The sequence below is a fragment of the Ovis aries genome, chromosome 23, assembly GCF_016772045.2.
Source record: "Ovis aries strain OAR_USU_Benz2616 breed Rambouillet chromosome 23, ARS-UI_Ramb_v3.0, whole genome shotgun sequence".
In the NCBI taxonomy this organism is placed as follows: domain Eukaryota; kingdom Metazoa; phylum Chordata; class Mammalia; order Artiodactyla; family Bovidae; genus Ovis; species Ovis aries.
In genome coordinates, this window is record NC_056076.1 from 30798578 (window position 1) to 30821657 (window position 23080).

The 23080-nt window shown below is 45.1% G+C and overlaps 1 protein-coding gene across 6 annotated transcripts in view; it reads left to right on the forward strand.

Annotated features, from left to right (window-relative positions):
- The window catches only part of KCTD1 (potassium channel tetramerization domain containing 1), a 206251-nt gene extending 195240 nt beyond the window's left edge, over nt 1-11011 (forward strand). For 5 of the 6 annotated variants that reach the window (XM_027960825.3, XM_027960826.2, XM_015103615.3 and 2 more), the window contains exons 4-5: nt 5410-5715; nt 10091-11011. In XM_027960825.3, coding sequence (XP_027816626.1) covers nt 5410-5715; nt 10091-10249 — 465 coding nt within the window. In that variant the 3' untranslated portion in view covers nt 10250-11011. Of the gene's footprint in view, nt 1-5409; nt 5716-10090 lie in introns of those variants that run through there. The other variant, XM_042239537.2, reaches the window with a different exon arrangement.
- The last annotated feature ends 12069 nt before the right edge of the window (nt 11012-23080 follow it).

Consider the following 23080-nt stretch of genomic DNA (forward strand, 5'->3'; position numbering starts at 1 on the left):
GCAGTGAGCAACTTAGGTAGAAAGGGGCTGTCAGTCGTTGGGCAGATTTCAGAATGGATTACTACACACCTGGCTTGTGAATTCAGAGATAAAAAAAGAGGCAGTCCAAGTCAGTGTAGGGGACTTGTAACCCAAGCCCTTTAGTCTCATTACTTTAGGGTTATGGTAGACAAACTTGCAGGTCTGGGCTTTGTCATGGAGACAGACTCATAGTTTAGCAGGGTCAGAAGCAACTTGAATGCAATTGATCCCCCTCAATTGACAGATAAGTAGCCTGGAGCCCTAAACAGTTACAGGGAGTCTCTGGCAATATGGCAGCTTGGAGCCCCTTGCACACCTCCAGCCTTCCCCACGAAGTCCCACCCAAATGCACAGTATTTCCAAAAGGTGTCTAACAGATGTCACAGTTATGAGCTGGATTATAGGTTGTATAACCACTTGGCATTCTGAATCTAGAGACTAAATTTATGACCCAAGAGTCAGCTTGAACAAAGGCCTGTAGGTAGCCCTGTCCTCTCTGTGCTTTAAAAAATGATTCACACATAGAAACAAAACACCCAGTTCAAAATGACACCAAAAAATGAGAGGGAAACCAAGAACGTTGGGTAAAAGAATCTGAATTTTCTTGTTACACTGGAACAAGTCCAGAATCTCCAGTATGTAATTTAAAGAGGGATAAGTAATAGAGGATTTAAAATTGTTCACAAATGCTGAATGAGGGAGATGTAGCTGTGCAAAAAAAGGTGTAGGAATTTCACTCTGAGGAAATGTGAATAGAGTCATGGGACTTTGGGGCTTCCAGGAAAACTAATAGGACCTTATGCTGTGTGGAGGGCAGAATAAGGCCTCCCAAAGGCATCCGTGGGGACCTCCCAGTGGTCCAGTCTTAACAACTTCGCCTTCCAAAGCAGGGGGTATGGGTTCCATACTGGTTGGGAAGCTAAGATTGGTCAGGAAGCTAAGATTCCACATGCCAAGAAACCAAAACGTAAAAGAGAAGCAGTATTGTAACAAATTCAGTAAAGACTTTTAAAATGGCCCACATCAAAAAAATCTTTTAAAAAGATTAAAAAAAAAAAGACATCCATGTCCTCATTCCTGGAAGCTATGAGGATGTCACCTCACATGGTAATAGGTCCTTTGCAGGTGTGATTAGATTAAGGATCTTGAGATGGGAATATTATCTTGGATAATCCAGGTGAAGCCAGCGTACTTAAAGGTCCTTACAAGTGAAAGAAGGAGGTGAAGGGTCAGAGTAAGAGGAGGAGATGGGACAATGGAAGCAGAGGGGGCCGTGGTGCTGGACCGGAAGCCGAGGGTTGCAGGCCACCTCTGGAAGCCGGAAAAGCCAAGGAAATGGATTCTCCCATAGAGCCTCCAGGATAAACACAGCTGTGATGACCCAACTTGGACTTCTGACTTCCGGAACAGGAGAATAAACAAGTGCTGCTTTAAACTACTAAACAGGTGCTAATCGTTACCACAGCAACTGAGAACTAATGCAGACTGAATTCACGGTGGCTTCAGTGTCCAGCCAGGTTGTGTGAAAGTTGATGATGTGCTCTTTAGAGCGTGTCTGAAATGTTAGGTTCTGTTCTGGTCTGGGTGTTAGGAAGGCTGTTGGCAAGTTCAAGTGCAAGTGAGCCTTGAACAATGTGAGGATTAGGAGCGCCAACCCTGCATGCAGCTGGCCCCCTCCCTGTGTCTGTAGTTTCGCCTCCACAGATTCAACCAAACCACAGATCATGTAGCATCATGGTACATAGTTAGTGGGAGAATCCCATCTGTAAGTGGGCCCCATGTAGTTCAAAGCTGTATTAAGGGCCAGCTGTAGCTACCAGACGTTGAAGAACTTTGAAGTCCTAACAAATGATTAGGAGCTGAAACAATTGGGTGTTTTCAGCCTGAATAATATTAGGACATAACAGTTATCTTCAAATGTTTGAAGGGTTAACTTGTCAAAGATTAAGATGGCTGAAACTCCAGAGGGTGGAATTAAGAACAAGTAAGTTGAAGTTAACAGGAAATTCAGGTCATTCTAACGAAGACATTTACAACAATCAGAGCTGCAAACAAAATAAATACTGTGCCTTATTAGGTGATAAGCATCAAACATTCAGTCAGGGGTTGAGTGGTCATAACTCAGTGATGTTAGAAAGGATTCCTGCGCAGGTCAAGGCTGGTCAAGAAGACTGCTGTGAGCACCTTTGGCCTTTCCTGGTGGCTCGGTGGTAAAGAATCCGCCTTCCAGTGCAGGAGACGTGGGTTCGATCCCTGATCCGGGAAGATCCCACTTGCCACAGAGCAACAAGCCCTGTGCACCACAACTGTTGAGTCTGTGCTCTAGAGTCTGGGAACCACAACTACTGAGCCCACACGCAACTGCTGAAGCCTCTGTACCCTAGAGCCCATGCTCTGCAAGAAGAGAAGCCACTGCAACGCGAAGGCCCTGCACCGCAACTAGGGAGTAGGCCCCCCTGCTCGCCGCAACTACAGAAATGCCCACACAGCAGTGAAGACTCACAGCCAAAAATAAATAGAAGTATTTAAAGGAAACAAAGATTTAAAGACTTGATGGCACCCTTTCAGAAGTCCAGATTCTTTCTTGTGTTAAAACTTGTAATTAAATCTCACAGGGAAATAAAAAGCAGTAGCAGAAGTTCTCACTTCTATCGCTTGTGTAACTAACTCTCAATAATGTTCTTAAATTTCCTTGAGAGCCGTCATCTTGATGAGTAAGTAAAGTACTAAGGTTGGTATCTTGCAGTTGGTGGCCTTCAAAGACGGCCAGGGCGTGGTAGTGGAGACGCCGGGTGGACTGGGAGGAACCTGCAGACCCCACTCCTACCCTCAGGCTGGGCTGGGCTGAGGGGCTCGGCTCTGCCCTAAGAGCGGCCATGCCTCAGCTTGGTTCTCAACACCAAACTAAACAGCAGCTCCTGTGAGTCAGGAGGCAGAGCAGGTGAAATGAGATGATGGGAGACAAGGGTGGCTCCCCTGCAGGGAGCCAGGGCTCCCATAGTGATGGGGTTGCCAGGAGACGACAGTAGAGCAGCAGCCCCTTCTGGTGACCTGCGTCCGCGGTTGCAGTTTCTACGCGGCCCGAGTTTCTCTCTTCCAAAGGCAGTGATCCAGCAGGGGCTCACTTGTTCTTTTCCTGCTCCTCCAAACTGTTTTCTCTGGAAGGCTTGAATAATGTCACTGCTGCTATTTGCAAAAAAGAGCAAAGTGCCAAATAAAGCAGTCCCCTGTGGTTACCCTCCCTCCTGCCCCATCCCGTCTCGAGGCCTCTGGTGGCACTCAGGCCCTGGGCTCAGGCATTGGCTCTCCATGCAAGGCCCCGGGCACCGCCTGCCAGCTCCAGCCTGTTGGAAGGAAGGCAGCATGCCTGTCAGTGATTAAAATGTTCTCAGCCAGCGTGTCTGGACAAGCATCCATGTATCTTACAGCCAGAGATGATTGTGGCCATAGTTACGTTTAGACATAATATTGACCTGCTTGATAACATTGTTCCTAAGCTTCTGCCTCCTGCTCGGCCTCTCTTGTCCTCCCGTTCCATGGCTTGTGTGTATTTTAATAGAGTTTTTAAGACAAGAGGAAAGAAACCACTCCCGAAGACTGGGTGCCTGCGCTTTCAGAAGTAGGTTAGTTTCCTTTCCTGCACTGCTATCTTTTTTCTTTTTTTTAACTTTTTATTTTACTCTGGAGTATAGCCTATTAACAGCACTGTGATAGTTTCAGGTGGACAGCAAAAGGATTCAGCCATACATAGACATGTATCCATTCTTTCCCAAGGGCTTCCCAGGTGGCCTTAGTGGTAAAGAATCCACCCGCCAGTGTAGGAGACTGAAGAGACTCAGGTTCGATCGCTGGGTCAGGAAGATCCCCTGGAGAAGAGAATGGCAACCCACTCCAGTATTCTTGCCTGGTGAATCCCATAGAGAAGAGCCTGGTGGGCTACAGTCCATGGGGTTGCAAAGAGTTGGACATGACTGAGCATGCACATTCTCCCCTAAACACTCCTCCCATCCAGGCTGCAACATAACATTAAGCAGAGTTTCTGTGGTATACAGTCGGTCCTTGTTATTCATCTATTTTAAATATAGCAGTGTGTACGTGTCCATCCCAAACTCCCTAACTATCCCTGTGCCCCATTCTTCCCCCCAGCAGCTGTAAGTTCGTTCTCTTAAGTCTGTGAGTCTGTTTCTGTTTTGTAAATGAGTTCATTTGTGCCATTTCTTTTTTAGATTTCCTCATATAAGGGATGTCAGTTGATATTTCTCCTCTGTCTGACTTAACTTCCCTCAGTATGACAATCTCTGGGTCTCTCCGCGTGGCTGCAGATGGCACTAGTCCATGCTTTTTAATGGCTGAGTAATGTTCCATTGAATGTATGTGCCACAGCTTCTTTATCCATTCCTCTGTCGATGGACATTGAGGTCGCTTCCATGTCTCGGCTGCTGTAAACAGTGCTGCAGGGAACACTGGGGCCTGCACCGCCGTCTTGCAGGAGCCCAGGCCGGAGGTTGTCTGCCTCTCTCGCTTTGTGATGGGGGCACGGAGAGCTGGCCCCATCGTCCACCAGCCTCTCTCAAACCCTCGCCCATCCATAAGTAGAAGCAGGCGCCCATTCCCTAGCTCTCCACCCCTGCTTGTGCTGTGGCCCTGCCCTCCCCCTCCTCGAGAAGTTCTAGAGCTGCCACTGCGGGTGACGAGGAGCGTAGACTCAGGGTGAACAGGGCACAGCTATGCCTCTGTCCCCCCAACGCATATGCACGCCCCATCCAGAGGCTATAACGTGGGGTCTCAACAACACAAACTCTAAATGCTCAAAGGCATTTTCCTACAAAAAGACAAAAGTCTTGGTGAATCCTTTCACACACTAGTTTTCTCATCAGCAAAATGGGAATAAAAATGATTCCCAAATCACTGGGTAGCTATGGGGATGGTAGGACTTAATTCATGGGACATGTCCCACCTAACCCGTGTTACCCTTGTGTGCTAAGTCACTCGGTCATGTCCAACTCTTTGTAACCCATGGACTGTGGCCCACCAGGCTCCTCTGTCCATGGGATTCTCCTGTCATGAATACTGGAGTGGGTTGCTATTCCCTCTTCCAGGGCATCTTCCCAACACAGGGATCGAACCCTCGTCTCTTATGTCTCCTGCATTGGCAGGCGGGTTCTCTACCACTAGTGCCACTTGGGAAGCCCAGTTATTACTCTTAACTCCTGTTATCATCACTGAATTAATGAGTGAATGCAAATTGTCTCTACAAATAAAAAATGTACACCCAGATTTGAATATCAAAATAACGGAGGTAAGAAATTCACCCCCCTATGTGTGGACATACTCAGTACCTTATGTTGGCATTTTTAAGTATGAGCTACCTTTTTTTTTCCTTTTAAGGACTACACTTTGTTATATGAAGAGGCAAAATATTTCCAGCTCCAGCCCATGCTGTTGGAGATGGAAAGATGGAAGCAGGACCGAGAAAGTGGCCGCTTGTCAAGGCCCTGCGAGTGCCTCGTGGTGCGCGTGGCCCCAGACCTCGGAGAGAGGATCACGCTCAGCGGAGACAAGTCCTTGATAGAAGAAGTGTTCCCGGAGATCGGCGACGTGATGTGCAACTCCGTCAACGCGGGCTGGAATCACGACTCAACGCACGTCATCAGGTTTCCGCTGAATGGCTACTGTCACCTCAACTCAGTCCAGGTACCGCGTCATCACGCGCCATGTGGCTGCCAGGGTCCCTCTCGGTGCTGGTTACTCACCCTTGTCTTCATGGCGTGCGTTTCCTCCAAGGTGCTGGAGACCCCTCACGTGGTAACACTTCTGCCGGGCCGGTGAACTCTTCACCCCTCTACAGCAGGGGTCCCCAGCCTCCAGGATCTGAGGTGGAGCAGATGTGAGAATAGGAGGGAAAAAGTGCCCAGTGAATGTAATGCGCTTGAATCCTCCTGAAACCGTCTGCTCCCCCGTTGAGGGGAAACCTCTCTTCCACAAAAACAGTCCGTGGTGCCGAAAAGGTCAGGACTGCTGCTCTGTGGCCTTCATTCAGTCATGCCACAAACATTTACTGAGCGCCTGCTGTGTGCCGGGTGCTGGTATGAACACTGGAGATACAGAGGGAAGGAAACAGGCCACAGCTGTCTTTTCATGGTGGCCGGGCAAACAGTCACCCTCCTAAGTGTTGAGCAGGTAGTGAGAAGAGGATGCTGGGGCTGAGTATCCTGGAGGGGTGGGGGGCATCTAGTCCTGAGGCTCCCCAGGTAGGGGCACGTGCTTGATGTATTGAGGAACATCGGGAAAACCAGTGAGGCTTGAAGGCAGTGAAGGTGGGGTGGGGGAGTGCCGAGACCCCCAGTGCAGACCGTGGAGGGCCTCACAGAGGGTAGGAAGCACTCTGGGATTCTTCGTGTTGGTTTTTTGGGGGCTTGATTCCCTCGCTTGTGTGAATCAAATGGAAAGTCGTTTGAGGATTTGAGCAAGTCGACATGTTGTAACTCGTATTTGAAAATGAATACTCCAGCGGCAGGTAGAAACCAGGGTGAGCAGGGGAACCAGTTAGAAAGTGGGTCCAAGCAATAACTGAGAAGTGTCCGACTCTGAATATCTTTTTTTTTCAGCTGTGCCATGCAGGTGTTCCAACGCGTGTTCCCAAACTAGTCCACTCTTTAGCAAAATCAAGCAGGCACACACTTGCCATCCCACATACATGTTCACAAGTGCCAGTATAGCTTGATGAACAGAATACTGAATGATGTCTTAAAATGGTTGTGTGGGAGGGCTTCCCTGGTGGTCCAGCATTTAGGAATTTGCCTTGCAGTGTGGGGAACTCAGGTTCAGTCTCTGGTCAGGAAACGAAGATCCCACGTGTGGCAGGGCAACTAAGACGAGATGCAGCCAAATCAGTAAATAAATCTTTTTTAAAAAATTGTCCCATGGCCTTGAACAGATTTCAGCTTCTGTTTTCATTTTTATTTTTAAGATGTTTTTGGCCTTGCTGCAGGCTTGTGGGATCTCTGTGTCCCCACCTGGGACTTCCCCATTCAATGGACGCACAGAGTCTTAACCACTGGACTGACACGGAATTCCCACAGTAATTTTTGTTTGTTTGTTTGTTTGTTTGTTTTGTTTGAGGGGCAATCCTCCCACTGCTTAGGGGAATCTTAGTTCCCTGACTAGGACTTGAACCCAAGCCCTCAGCACTGAGAGAGCGCAGTCCTGACCACTGGACCACCCTGAATATCTTGAACGTAGAGCTGGCAAGGTTTTCTGATAATGGCTTCGAGCTACAGGCTAGAAGCCAAGGATGACTATGATTTTTGATGGAGAAAGGGGATGAATGGAATTAGCATCTTTTGAGGTAGAGATGTTTATGGGAGGAGAAGACGACTTAAGGGCAGAATTCAGAAGTTGGGTTTCACAGTGTGAGGGGCCATGTGCCTGAGACACTGGTGGGTGTGATCACTGTCGTAACTGATGTGTGCCAGCCCTGGGCTAAGTGCTCTGTCTTTTTACACCAACCCTAACAGGTTGGCACTATTAATTCTGTGTCTTGCTGATGAGAAAACAAAGCACACCTAGGTCTTGACTCCAGGTCTGTGTAACTCAGTGGAAATCCATGGGGTGACTTCATTGGAGTGGACCCATGACTTTATTCAGTATTGAGCCAACAAAAACTCCCCCCAGACTCCAAGACTAGAAGTACCCAATACCATTCTGCCTCTTGAGGATGGTTTCCCAGCTGTTGATAGTTTTTGAATTTTGTGAATAGATGGCTGAGAGCAGAGCAGCAGGAGACTGCCGACCCTGAGCGCTGGGCGTGCAGGAGGAAGGTACACACCCCAGACGCAGCCCTGGGCTGCGCAGGTGCAGAGGCGCAGCTGAGCTGCCCGGTGCCGCTCCTGAGCGGGGCCTCCAGAGCCTGAAGTCTCTCCCACCCGTGCCCTGCCCCCGGCCCTCTCTAGGCAGCATTTCATCACTTCTCCAGGGCCCCGCCCCAGAATAACTATCAGACATTCACAAGCTTGACCTGTTGCCCCGTCATTCGAGTCTGATCAGAGGTGGGTTTTTATCTGTGTTAACGTCGTCATACGACATGGCCATACTAGCTCCTGCCCCATCTAGAGGACAGGCCCAGTCCTCTAGGTGCTCAGAGGCTTCGGGCTAAGGCACAGGAGCAATGTATCTACTGGAGCGATTTCAATATTCCCAAATGATCACTGACTTTAAGGAATTTTGCTGTTAACAAGTTGATACTTAAAGAAGAATGGCCAAGAAGCATAAGCTGTCTGCATTACATGGGAATAAGTTTTACCACCTCCAAGGTAACCTTGGATTGATCATATTGCATAATTACCATATTATGCATATTAGATCCTCTGGGGAGGCAGCTTAGGAATCTCCTTATAAGAGCAATCCAACAACCTAACAACACTGAGAGACAAATGATATCCGAGATAAGTTCTTTATTGCTCAACTTCCTCTACCTTCCTAATTCCTCCCTTATCAAGATGAATCCTTTCCAGGGCGGTGATTTGGCCGAGCAAACTAGTGTGTTTCTTGCTGACAAGCTACATTCCTGCCTTTACTGGGGAGATCTTAGAGTGAGCTGTTCTTCACCTTTTTATTCACCTGCCACCAAAACACATCTTCATGTGCTTACTTTTGAACTTAGAGATTGTTTTCTTTATTGTGTCCTTTTGCTGCCTGGTAGGCATATGCATTGTAAATTTATGTACAGAAGTAGATGCTGCAGGGAAGAGTGTTCATTTTGTTCTCATAAGGACTTGCTTGGGTTTTTTTTAATTTGCCAGCATTTGAAGTTTTAATTTTTAGAAAGTATATTCTTGCCTTCCAAACATATCTAATTAGCTGTTTTGCAAAATAGCAGATTATATTCCATGTAAAAGTAGGCACCCCAAAAAGTAATAGTTAAAAAAAAGACGTAGTAAGGGATCCATGGTATATCACATTTTGAAAGTTATTTGATAGTATTTCACTTAACTCCAAAAAAAAAAAAATTTGAGCCAAGCATTTTTTTAAAGTTATGATTGAATCATCTTGCCTTTAGAGTGGTATAGAAATAATTTAACTATATCCAGAATTCTGGCAGGGAACATTTGCAAGTCTAATATTTGTTAGATTCCCAAAGAAGCATACTGCTGTAGATCAGTTTCCTGCATTTTTGTGTATGTAAGAGTTGCAAGAACTCTTCCCTGCATTCAAGAGTGTCAGACAAGTAATGACAAACCCAGGGATCTTTCTGGCATTAGGTATTTGGTTTCAAAATCAGATTCCATTATAAATACCTACTGACTATATGAGAAATTTTTAGGTGTTTTCTAATGTAGGACATATATAAAGAACCATCACATTTATTCTTGCCTCTCTGGATACACACTAGGCAATAAATCTGTTTCAAATGCCACAACTTGAAAAGCTGTAGATAAACCTTGACTGTCTTTAATAGTCCATTTCTTCTGCTGTTGAAATTGTATCGGTCGTCCAGGCTGAAATATATAAACTCAGTGTCAGGCAGTTAGAACAGTAGCTGAATCAAGAGTGGATGAGTTGAGGCTGAATCACTGATGAAGTACATTCAGATAATATCACTGTCTCTCCATAGTCTTTATCATCTCATCGAACATGTTAGTGGTAAATGAGCTTTGAAATGTGAACTCTCTTTCTGCAGACAAGATGGCATTACAAAAAACATGGGATTTCAGGCCAAAGAGACCTGAGATGGAAACCCAGTTCCATCACTTACTAGGTGTAAGCCTCAGTTTTCTCATCTGTCAAGTGGACCAACTCCACCCGTTATGCCAGGTGGTTGTAATGAGTGAATAACTTGGCACATGTGGAGCTAGCTTATGAAGGCACATTGTAGGTATTAGAAACGTTTGCTCGCTCCCTCCTGCCTTTGAATCCAGAGTCTTGGAAAACAGAAGCTCAGAGAGACTCAGGGCTTGGATAAGATGGATTCAAGCTGCACATGTCAAACCATGGGACAGTCTTTGGGCTATTTACGTGGCCAAAGGACCTAACTGGCCCCTAACCAGATGCTTGTCTCGACCCCTCACAGGTCCTCGAGAGGTTGCAGCAAAGAGGATTTGAAGTCGTGGGCTCCTGTGGGGGAGGCGTGGACTCATCTCAGTTCAGCGAATACGTCCTGCGGCGGGAACTGAGGCGGACGCCCCGTGGACCCTCTGTCATCCGGATAAAGCAAGAGCCTCTGGACTAGATGGACGTATTTCTTCTGCCAAAAGGAGGAAAACATACACCACAAATAACGCAAACACAAAAAGGGACATTCATGTGCAGTTGGGACAGCAAACCGAATCTTGGACCTAAAGTTGAATAAAAGACACATTTATATCCAGTAGAGACCACACCTGTATTCATATGGGAACAATTGGAATAGTGATATCCTCAAGGTGTAAAAAATATATAAATATATATATATATGTCAAAAGGTAGGAAATGCAAAAAGAAAAAAGGTGGTAGCTACAGTTGGTGCTGTGATGGCCGTGAAGTGTCCTGGGCCTCCCGAGGCCTCTGACCAATAAACAAGCCATGAGCAATGAGGACGAATCTCCCTACGGTTTCCATTGCCAACAGCCATCCATTGTTTCTTTTTCCTTTGTCTTTCTTTTTCCTTTGAAAACAAAAACACCTAGAATCGCATTTCTTTGCATATGGAAGTTTCATGTCTCTCTTTAGATGGGGGACCGAGCAGAACTTAAAAAAAAAAACAAAAAACTCTCATGAGCACACTGCATTTGAAAGACGTGAGACATGAAATTTTAAATGTAGTTTGTACAGAAGTCACACCTTTTTGTCCGCCTCACCGATGTGAACATTACTTTGTTTTTAAACTGATCAGTTTTGCAAAGGGGCCAGAATTATTCCTTGTTAGAGTTGCTCCAGTTTGAGTCTGCTGCTTTCCTACAATTTTTCAAATTTTATAATGTATTAAATACAATAAACTCTGTTTAAAAAATAAGGTCTGTGTGAGATACACATGTTGGGGTGAGGCTGTAGTCAAATGAAATTTTTCTATTTTAAAATTTTCTGTGTGGAGTGTCAAAAAGAGACCTAAAAGCTGAAGCCAGTGTCGAGATCAAAACCCACTCGAGAATAAGGATGTTGACCCTTGTTCTGAATGGTTCTGTTCCCACTAGTAAGGTTTGGGTCCCATGCTTCTGCATTGGTGAGCAAGATAAACCTTTCTTGTGAGTTTACCAATTCCAGTCAACTCCCAGAGCAAACTGCGCCCAAACATAGCAGCTGACAGCACCGTTTTATTCTCTCTCCAGATTCTGGGCTCCTCTTGTGTGGACTGGCCTGGCCTGGGCTTCTTGGGCTGCACATGATGTCGTCTGGGGCATGGATAGCTGTGGATGGCACCTTTGGGGCTGCCAATCCCTGCTGGCTGGCCATGGGCCTCCCCGAGTGGCTTGGGCCCCAGCCAGCCTGGGAGCTGGGTTCTAAGAGGAGGGAAGGAAGCCATGGTCCCCTGGAAGGCCAGGCCTGCAGCTGCCTGATGCACTTCTGCAGGGATGTGTTAATTTAGCAGATACGGAGCCAGCCCCGATTCAAGGAAGGGAGGGGAATGAAACCCACCTTTGGTCACTGGGGAGGCGACCAAGAATTTGTAGCCAACCTGAATCTACCATAACACCTGTCCAAAAAAATCCTCAAAGTAGGGCATTAATGGCTTTGGAAGAAGTAGGGAAAATCTCAGGTTCAGAATGATCATTTCTTATCAGCCAGGGAGGTGAGAAACCCGAGATGTTGATACCACTTCGGAATTGAGCCCTCAGCTTTTCCAACGTAGTAGTGATTCTGGAGGCTCCTCTGTCAGCCCTGCCATCACCTCCTCCTCACTTCCTCCTCCTCATTCCAGACCCTCAAAAATAAACCTGGCATGATGGATGATAAGATTGACAGGTAAACTATAATGTGTTTCTGCTGCAGAGATGTTCCTGTGGTGATGGGCTATTTCCATCCTGAACTTTACTTCTTTTTTTAAATTAAAAAGTCTATGCCTGAGGACACTAGTAATGAAAATATCTGTGGCTTCTGAAACTAAAAGTAAGCTGTTAATGGCTCCAATCACCAACCCCCCACCCCACCCGAAAACACAGAGGCAGCCCAAACACGGAATTACTCTAATGACTGCCAGCCAGGCTTTCACATGGTTGTTTCATTTCTCCTTATTTGAGACTAATACACCACTGTCTCAGATGGAGACAGCCAGGGTTGCTCCCACTGGTTGCTTGGTCATCCACGTCTGCTGAAAGGAGAATGAAATTGCTCTATGATTTTTACTGGTAATCCACTCTCCATGGGTAAAATTTCCTAAAAGCAATAAAGCAAAGGCTCCGCTTTGGGACTTTCTGCTGGTTATTGTCATCACTTAACATTTACCCAGCACTCTCTCCGGGCAGTTAGTATTGTCCCAACCAAACCCCGCATGCAATTCTGTGCCCTTTTGTTTTTTTCTGAGCTCTTAGGCCCATTTATACAACTCCAACCCAATTGCACATTTTTTTCTACAGAAACTCTGATCCATTTCAACAGAGGAAACACATCACATGTTATGTTCACAATTTTAGGTCTTACAGTGAAATAGATTCCTGGATACCAAACTACTTCAGCAGAGAGCTGGTCAATCAAAATGTAATGGAGTTACAATCTTATTTTTTCTCTGCATTTAATTATACAATATATGTAGTTATCCATATTTCACCTGTTGTCCCAATAAGGATGTTTATGGTGGTGGTGTTTAGTCACTCAGTCGTGTCTGACTCTCTTGCAACCCCTTGGACTGTAGCCTGCCAGGCTCCTCTGTCCATGGGATTTCTCAGGCAAGAATACTGGAGTAAGCAGCCATTCCCTTTTCCAGGGGATCTTCCCAACACAGGAATCTGCATCTCCTGCATTGGCAGGCGGATTCTTTCCCACTGAGCCACTGGAGGCAGGGTGGGGGGCGGTTAAGCAAGGGTCTTTATAGCTATGTTTCTTTTCTCCATAGAGGGTGAGATCAAGGCTCAGTACTGCTTTGATTACTAATGTCTTGTAGACTCTAATTTAGAAAGGTTTCCCCATCTTTTCTTTCTTTCTTTTCCAGTGTTCCATGAGATTGACTTTGAAGAGAGTAAGTCAGTTGTTCTGGAGTTGGTTGCATAATCTGGATTTGTCTGCTTGGTTCTTCACTGGTAGAGTCAGATTAATTCTTTTGCAAGAAGACTATGTAGCTGATGTTACTTCCTCAGTATATCACATCACAAGGGTCTGTCTGGCCCATGATGGTGATGATAATTTTATTTCTATTTTTTGTTTTTATTTTTTGCTATTATAGATCATATTGCATGTCAGTTGTGGTTTCCCTTTGTTGATGGTAATTCTGAACACTCAGTTGAGGTCACAGGCACCAGATTTCTCCAATGTAAAAGCGTCTCTTCCCTGTGTAATCAACAACTAGTCTATGGGATGAAATTGTGAGATTGGAAATGCCCTGTACTTCATTCACACTTTCACATAATGGTTTTAACATTCATTGGTAATCTTTTCCTGAACCAGTCATTACCTTGGTGATTATAAAACTGTACTTCTCAAAAAGCTACTAGCCAGGCAAAGAGCTGAGTCCAAAGATGTACAAGAAAATAAGACATCACTTTGGGTGTCAGGGTGACAAACTCAGATGCCTACAAGGGCCAAGTGAGTCATAGGAATCAAGAGGCAGACAGGCACCAGCGTGTGTGACCGATTCAAAGGGACAGCCCCTCCTCCACTCCGGCAGGTTCTCCAGCAGAACAAGAGGCCTGTATCCTTAAACCTCTCATTTTCCTAGAAAAACCTGGAAATCTAGATTTTTATGTGCAATCTCTAAATGTATATGTTAGAACAAACTGATTTTTCCCCCAAAATGTACAGACCATGCAAGACATCTGTGCAGTTTGTCACTCTGAATATTATGAAAATAATGAAACGATTTGAGATATTCTAGAAAAATTCCATTTAGGTTGCATCATAAGTGATGGCACCAGAACTAAATTGTGTGAGAACATGACTTTTATAAAATCTGGATGTTTAAGGCAAGCTTTTAGTCATAATATCATTTGACCATAAAGATTTAAATCCTGATGTGTAAATGACAATTGTGATTAAATCTACCTCCATTCCAGCCTACTATATGCCAGGCACTGTGCTCAGGGTTTTATCGATGTTATTCAGTCCCTGTGGAAACTCAGTGGAGTCAGCATTATTATCCCAGTTTTACAGATAAGAACATTGGTATGTTAAAAAAAAGCCAAATGGCATAAGATACTTGTAACAACACGAACACACACACACACACGCATTTGATGAGTACCTCAGACTCAACATTTTCTGGTTTTCTAATTTATGCCAAAAAATTACTTTGGGGCTACCCTGGTGGTTCAGTGGTTAAGAATCTGCCTACAATGCAGGGGGCATGGGTTCGACCCCTGGTCTAGGCACTAAGATCCCACGTGCCTTGGGGCAGCTCAGCCCGTGTACTACAACTTCAGAAGCCCACACAGCCTAGAACCTACGCTCTGCAACAAGGGAGGCCGCTGTAATGAGAAGCCGGCGTCCTGCAACCAGAGAGTGGCCCCCGCTCACCACAATTAGAGAAAGCCTGTGCGCGCAGCGATAAACAGCCTGTGTGTCACGACAAAGGGCCCGTGACAATTAGTTGACTAACTCAATTAATTGATTAAAAAACCTTTGCTCTGTCATTGGCAACTTCAGTAAGTTCATTATAAAGGCACTAGACAAAAATATGGCTGCAGTAACTTCCTGTGTGTGCCGTTCAGTCGTGTCTGACTCTTTGGGACCCCATGGGCTATAGCCTGCCAGGCTCCTCTGTCCATGGGATTCTCCAAGCAAGAATAGTGGAGTGAGTTGCTTTGCCCTCCTCCACAGAATCTTCCCAACCCAGGGACTGAACCCACGTCTCTTACATTTCCTGCAGTGCAGGCAGATTGATTCTTTACCACTGAGCCCCTGGGGAAGCCCTATTTACTGGCTGTAGGGTAGAAATTACTAAGCCCCGAGAAGACGCTGTCTCTGACTTTGTAACCATCAGGGAACAGTTCTCAGAAGTTTACATGGGTTCCAGGTACCCCAAACTTGCCCATTCTTAAGACACAAAAAAAGACATTTATTAAAGCTACTGTATCCAGCCCCCCACCCCCAGCAGTCCCCGACTCCCCTTCTCCTCACCAATGTGCTGAATCTCAGTCTCTAAGTGATGAGCCTGGGAATCTGTATTTTAAGAATGCCCATCACAGGCAACTCTCCAATCAGCAAGTTTAGAAAATACTGGGTGAAATTACTGTGTCTGTCAGCTTAGATTGAGAATAGTAGATGAGAACTTTCTGGGGGCACTTTTTGACTTGCCTTTTTATGGCTTCATTGGTGTTGATTAAACAATAGTTGGCTTCTCCTGTTTGCTTGAAGATTGAATACTCCCAATAGAGTTACTGGGGGTGGGGAAGTACTTAACTGAAATTTAACTGGAGGGTGCTCATCCTTTCCGAATTTGGGAGAGAACTGCCTAACCCTGTGGAATTAGTCTACCAGCTACAGAATCCTTTCACTGCCTCTTAACAAGTTATCAGAAACTTGAATGAACCTTACAGCAGAGAATTACTGTAGCATCTGCCACTTGTAACAGTAGCTGATGACAGGTGTGCAGGAATCCAACATTTCCCATCTATTTTAATTTGTGTGAGTTTCTTTGAAATGTAAATGAAGCTTTGACCTTCAGAATCTGAAGAAGTATGTACGTCTATAACTCTAACCATTTTAACACAAAACTCCTTGGCATATGTTTTAAAAATGCCAGATTCAGAGAGCTCAGTCTGACTCTGTTTCACATGACTACAGGTTCATTCTCTCTCTCCCTACCCCCCTCCCCGTTCCCCTTTCTCCCTCACTCTCAATGTGAAGCAGAGTATTTCACACTTCCCAATGTGTCGATCAGATCCTGCTTGTCAGAATTAGGAACAACAGTACAGGTATTAAATTATACTGTTGGCTAACAGGACTAGGCTTCCCAGGTGGCTCAGTGGTAAAGAATCCACCTGCCAAGGCAAGAGACACAAGAAACGTGGGTTCGATCCCTGGGTCAGGAAGATCCCCTGGAGTAGGAAATGCAACCCACTCCAGTATTCTTGCTTGGAGAATTCCATGGACAAACGGGCCTAGCAGGCCACAGTCCATGGGGAGGCTCTACAGTCCACAGGGAGTCAGACACGACTGAGTGAGCACACACACAAAAGGAGGTAAAAGCCAGAGGAACCCTTACTGTGCATTCCACTCAAACTCTGAAACTTGACTCAGAAAGCCTGTTCTGGAAGCTGAAGACCAAATCTTTGTCAGGAAGCCTTACCTTAGTTGGAAAAGAAGCAAGATCAGTAGGGACAATTTATTACATCAAATGAGGATGTTCAAAAGGATCATTTGAAGATCTGCAGATTAAACCATCTATTTGATGGCACTGGTTTTTTGGGGGCCACACTGCATGGTTTGCAGGACTTCAGTTCCCCAACCAAGGATTGAACCTTGGGCCCTCGGCAGTGAAAGAGCAGAGTCCTAACCACTGGACTGCCAGGGAATTTTCTCCACTGGTTTTCCTATTAGGCAGCAGTAATGGACAGCTGGATTGGCAACAGGAAATGGTGGGAGATGGATTGCCTATGGGCCATAACATTTAAGTTTTGCATCCATTGAAAGTGAAAATGAAAGTCGCTCAGTGGTGTCCAACTCTTTGCCACCCCACGGACTATACAGTCTATGGAATTCTTCAGGCCAGAATACTGGAGTGGGTAGCCTTTCCTTTTCCAAGGGATCTTCCCAACCCAGGGATCGAACCCAGGTCTCCCACCTTGCAGGTGGATTCTTTACCAGCTGAGCCACAAGGGAAGCCCAAGCATACTGGAATGGGTAGACTATCCCTTTTCCAGCAGATCTTCCTGACCCAGAAATCGAACTGGGATCTCCCGCATTGCAGGTGGATTCTTTACCAACTGAGCTATCAGGGAAGCCATATATTTGAAATGGTATTATATGATTTAAAATATTGTTCTATAGTCATGTTCTCAAATATATGGTCTCTTAATGTACACAAATGGGCTTTCCAGGTGGCACTAGTGGCACTGATGGCACTGCACCCCTGCCAGTGCAGAAGACATAAGAGATGTGGGTTCAATCCCTGGGTCAGGAAGATCCCCTGGAGGAAGGCATGGCAACCCACAAGTATTCTTGCCTGGAGAATCCCATGGAAAGAGGAGCCTGGAGGACTGTAGTCCACAGGGTCACAAAGAGTTGGACATGACTAAAGTGACTTAGGACACAGTATATATAAATACCAGAAAATTTGGAATTTTGTTCAGTAGGTTGTGAATTCACAAAAATAATTCAGTTATAGGTCTTACTTTAAGCATAGTAGATGTATTTCTACAACAGAACATTGACCTAGATAGTCTTTTCCTTAATACCATCATAAGTGCAAAGTCAGGGCTAGTTCCTACAGCTCTGGAGTCGGGGGAACTACATACACACCCCCCAAATCCTTCCTTCCCATAGGTTTTTGCCTCTCTCCAGTCTGCATTAACCGTCTCCACCCCCAAGTCTGCTCCTTGGATCTTTTCATCCAAGCAAAGAGAGTCAAGTGAAAGATCAAAATACTTCTATACAATCACTAGAAGCTTTTGTATTAATCTACAAAGAAAATGACTTACTTAAACCAAAAACACTGACAAAGCAGCTGGTATTTCTTGGGGTCCGTGGGAAAGCTCCGTGGCAGTGTGAAGCCAGGTCACTCATTTCTCAGTTTCTCACCCCAAGGTGTGAACATCTTTTTTGGGGGTGTCAGTGCTCCTCTTGGCCTCCTCTTTCTCCCTGGATGATCTCAGCCATAGATGGGTTCCCCATCACCTGTGCTTCAGGCTCAACTTATCCCAGAGCTTCAGGCAGGGTAGCCAGCTGTGAGGATACAGTGACAAGTAAGATATGGTCCTGCCATTCGACTTCAGTTAGGCAAGTGAATAGCATGTAATCAGATCACTTTAATGTATTCTGTGATAAGCTGTGACAAATGTAGGGTCTGTACAATGTTTCCGTTTTACGATCTAGAACTGATCTTGTTTTTAGCCATAGCCCTGTCCTTTCTTCCTTTAAATTTCTTATCTCAATTCAGATGCTTTCTTCCATCCAAGCCAGGAATCAATTTCCTGTCCTCCCCACATTAGCCGGTCACCAAGTTCTACAGAAAGCATCTCCTAAGCATTTCTCAAATCAGTCTCTTCCTCTCCATCCCTTTTACCACTTCTCAGTGTCATATTATCAACTCCTCTTCTTGGGCTTGTGCTTAGGCGCTTGGTCATGTCCGACTCTGCGACCCCATGGACTGTAGCCCTCCAGGCACCTCTGTCCATGGGGATTCTCCAGGCAAGAATACTGAAGTGGGTAGCCTTTCCCTTCTCCAGGGGATCTTCCCAACCCAGGGATCAAACCGAGGTCTCCCGCATTGCAGGCATGTTCTTTACCAGCTGAGCCACAAGGGAAGCCCAAGAATACTGGAGTGGGTAGCCTATCCCTTCTCCAGCAGATCTTCCCAACCCAGGAATCGAACCAGGGTCCCCTGCATTGCAGGCAGATTCTTCACTGTCTAAGCTACCAGAGAAGCATCAGCTCCTCTTATGTGGACAATTTCCATAAGGTCTTTTTTTTTAGAATTTTTTTGATGTGGACCATTTTCAATGTCTTTATTGAATTTGTTACAATATTGCTTCTCTTGTTTATCCTGGGTTCTTTTGGCCACAATACATTTGGGAGCTTAGCTCCCCAGCCAGGGATCGAACCCCTACCCCCTGCATTGGAAGGTCAAGTCCTAACCACTGGACTGCCAGGGAAGTGCCTCAATAAGATCTTAATAGGTTTTTCTGGCCAGGAATTGGGTGTGTCATTCCTAAAATGCTTCTTCCACATTGCGGCTTCTCACTCCCCTGATAAAAGCTCGAACATTGCTTCCTCATTGCTTTCAGAGTTCTCTTGTTTCCTTAGCATGGTATACAAGGCTGCCCTCCATCTAACTCTCAGCCTTATCTCCTACAGAAGTACAGGAGATTTTCGCTCTCCCCTGTGTCATAGTGGATGGGTTTCCCAGGTGGTGTTAGTGGTAAAGAACACACCTGTCAATGCAGGAGAGATAAGAGGTGCGGGTTCGATCCCTGGGTTAGGAAGATCCCCTGGAGGAAGGCATGGCAACTCACTCCAGTATTCTTGCCTGGAAAATCCCACGGACAGAAGAGCTTGGCGGGCTATAGTCCATAGGGTCACACAGATTTGGACACAACTGAAGCAACTTAGCACACACACATGTGTTGTATTGTTTGAAGTCCCCCCGCTTTGGAATACATATATCCTCTTACCTGCTTAATCACCTTCCCCTCATCCTTGAAGATTCCCTTTACACATGCCCATGTGTCCCTCAGCTGGGCAACCCCTCTAAAGCATCCTATCTGTATTTTATTATGACACTTATATCACATAAAATTGAAATATTTATTTATATTTCTATATCTAATGGCCAAACTTAAGGTCATCAGTGGGAGAAATCTGACTTATTTATGTTTATGTCACACCTAGCGGGTGCTAAAGAAATTATTTGTTGATGACAGATGAAATAAGTGATGTCTATTATGCCTAGAAAAGGCAGAGTCTGTGTCTCATATTACTGACTGCATCACTTGGAGAGATTGTTAATCCTCATAAACACTAGATTAAATGAAAAGTAGATGTAAAGTAATGGACATACAACAGGGCACCCATTATTAGTAAGATTAAATTCTTCAAGCACTGTAGATTTTTTTTGAATATTTATCTATTTGGCTGGGTTGGGTCTTAGCTGAGGAATGTGGGCTCTTTGTTGTGGTATGCGATCTTCCCTCCAGTTGCAGTGCTCAGGTTTATTTGCCCCACGGCATGTGAAATCTTAGTGCCCCCACCAGGAATCAAACCCAAATCCCCTGCACTGGAAAGTGGATTCTTAACCACTGGACCACCAGGGAAGTCCTCCCACTATTGGTGTTTAAATGTGTACTTTGGATTTTGCCCAATTAAAAGTCTTGGAGGACTTCCACATTTGACCAAGACGGAGGAACAAATTTACTCTCCCACCTGAAACAGCTGAAAAGTCAAACCAAATACACGAAACAGAGGTTTTCAAGACACTAGATATCAGGCAATAGAGGACAGTGACGGCTGAGAGGTGGAAAGCAAACAAGGTGAGCCCTACAGTCGCCCAGGCTAACCAACAGGCATAGTACAGGGAAGGGTAGCCCAGGCAGAAGCCAGTGGTCTCCTTGAGTTGAGAGTGGGAAGCCAAGAAATCTAGACTTTATAGAGCAGAGTAATGGAAAGGAGAGAGCTATACACACACAGACAGAAAACCAAAGAACTGAAGAGGGTCTTCAGCTGAGTACTGATCGGAGCATGTGGCTGAGGAAACTGCCCGAGGCTAAGCACAGGCCATGTAGAAGGATCAGAAAAACTATTGCAGACGCAGAGTCAACGAAAGTTCCTATTCCCACCAGTCAGTGTGGAAAACCTCATAATTAACGGCGTATTGGCTAGAATATTAGAATGCCTTAGTGGTAGGAAAAAATCAGCCATAAACTAAACATAGCTCTGATCTCACCTAGCAAAGCTTAAAACCAGATCCCAAAGGGATCAAACTATTTCCGAGTAACTCAACCTCAATGCTAAAACAAGTTCAAGAATATTTATAGGAATACAAATATATCCAGCACCCAACAAGGTAAAATTCACAATGTCTGGCATCTAATAAAAAATTACCAGGCATGCAAAGAAGCACGAAAATTCAAGTTATAGTAAGAAGAGAAATCAATCTATCTAAACCAACCAAGAAATGATGAAGATGATAGAATTAGTTGACAAAGACATTGTTGTTCGGTCACTAAGTTGTGTCTGACTTTTTTTGACCCCATGAACTGTAGCCTGCCAGATTCCTCTGTCCATGGGATTTCCCAGGCAAGACTACTGAAGTAGATTGCTATTTCCTTCTCTGACAAGGACATTAAACTATATTCCATATGTCCAAGAAACTAAAGTGAAAACAGAACATGTTAACTGGTGACATGGGACACATACAAAAGAACAAAGTTAAATTTCCAGAAATAAATGTTATCGTGCCTGAAAAACAGACCTGATAGAATTAATAGCAGATTACACACTAGAGAAGAAAAAATTAGTGAACTTGAAGATAGAGCAATAGAAACTATCTAAAATGAAACATGGTTTTCTGAAAGAAAGTGAAGTCGCCCAGTTGTGTCCGACTCTGTGCGACCCCGTGGACTGCAGCCCACCAGGCTCCTCCATCCATGGGATTCTCCAGGCAAGAATACCGGAGTGAGTTGCCATTTCCTTCTCTAGGGGATCTTCCCAACCCAGGGATCAAACCCAGGTCTCCCACATTGCAGGCAGACGCTTTAACCTCTGAGCCACCAGGGAAGCCCCAACAGGGCATTGCTGAGCGGTGGGGCAACTTCAGTCAGTCCACTAGAAATGCAATTGGAGTCTCTATTAAGGAGTATGGGGAGAGAAACAGAAAAATATTTGAAGTAACAATGGTTAAATATTTTCCAAGTCTGAAGATGACTGTCAACCCACAGACCTAAGAAGCTCAGTGAACTCCGAGGAAAAGAAAGTCGAGCCAGATAGTCGGTACCAGGGATGAGCCAAAGAGTAAATGGATGAAGGAAGGAGCCCACATTCCAGCCAGGTCTGGCCACCCATCACACCCAGGTTCCACAGACTCTATGGGGTTCTGGGAGGCTCACCAGATTGACAAACAGGTTGGACGAGGCTTGTGTGAAAATTTCCTGGGCCCCTGAAAGTATCTCTAACAGGTTGAATTACCCTCCAAATTACACGTTTGCAACCCAAACACTTCTCAGCAGTACTTTTAGGTTAAAAAATAAATTATATTTTGTTCCTCTCTAAGTGAATTATAATAAATTTTTTAAAAAACACTCCTTTTTTGACAAACCATCTGACTTTCAAAATTAACTTTTTAAAATAGATTGTTAAATTCTGTATTTCTTTTAAACTAAGAGCATTTGCCAGAAAGTCGAAAATAATTAGGGCTTGTATTTCAAAGATGCTTTATGTGTGGCAACATGCTGGAACACTGGCTGTATTAGCTCGAGGTCGGGCTGCTTTCTCTTCTTTTAAGTATCAGGAAGTAACTATAGGGTTAAACAGAGCGATGCAATAGGGGTGGGGGAAAGAGACTAAACAGTCTGATCTTTCCCTCTGTCTCTCCAGTCTGAATGCACTGATAAATGAGTTCATCTCCCACACAAAATAGCCTTTGTTTTATTCGGTAGCTTACTGGCTTTCCACGGCTAAAGAGAGAGGTAATAATGGTTTGCCTTAACTTGCCTACTCACCACTGGAGCTTTTCATTTTCAGGCTCATAGTACAGCAAAAACAGTTCTTGAAATTAGCCTTTATTTCAGTGTTAACCCACCCTCGCCTCAGCTTTCATCTGAAAATATTCAAACCTACAGAAAAGTTGAAGCAATAGCACACATAATACCCCACACCCTTCAGTTAGATTCATCAGTTGTTAACACCACGTCTGCCCTTCCCACTTGTCTCACTGTGTGTGTGGTTTCTGATGAACCATTTGAAGATAAATTGCGACCATCAGGACAATTCACCCCTAAGTACTTCAGCATGGTATCTCCTAAGAAAAAGAACATACTCCTACATAGCTCTCAAGAAACGTAACAGTGATGTGATATCTCACATGCAGACACAGATGCCCACTCCGATCTTGACCTCCAACAGGAGGGGAATCCTGTAACCAAATGAAGAATTTGCCATTAATCCCAGTGAAACTGCATGGGATTGGTGTCGCTCTTTCATCCCCACCCTGCAGGTGCCTTGGCAATCCTTTGTCTGTCTCCAGGAAACTCTTTGCCCTCTTTCTAGCCTTAGTTGGGAGAAT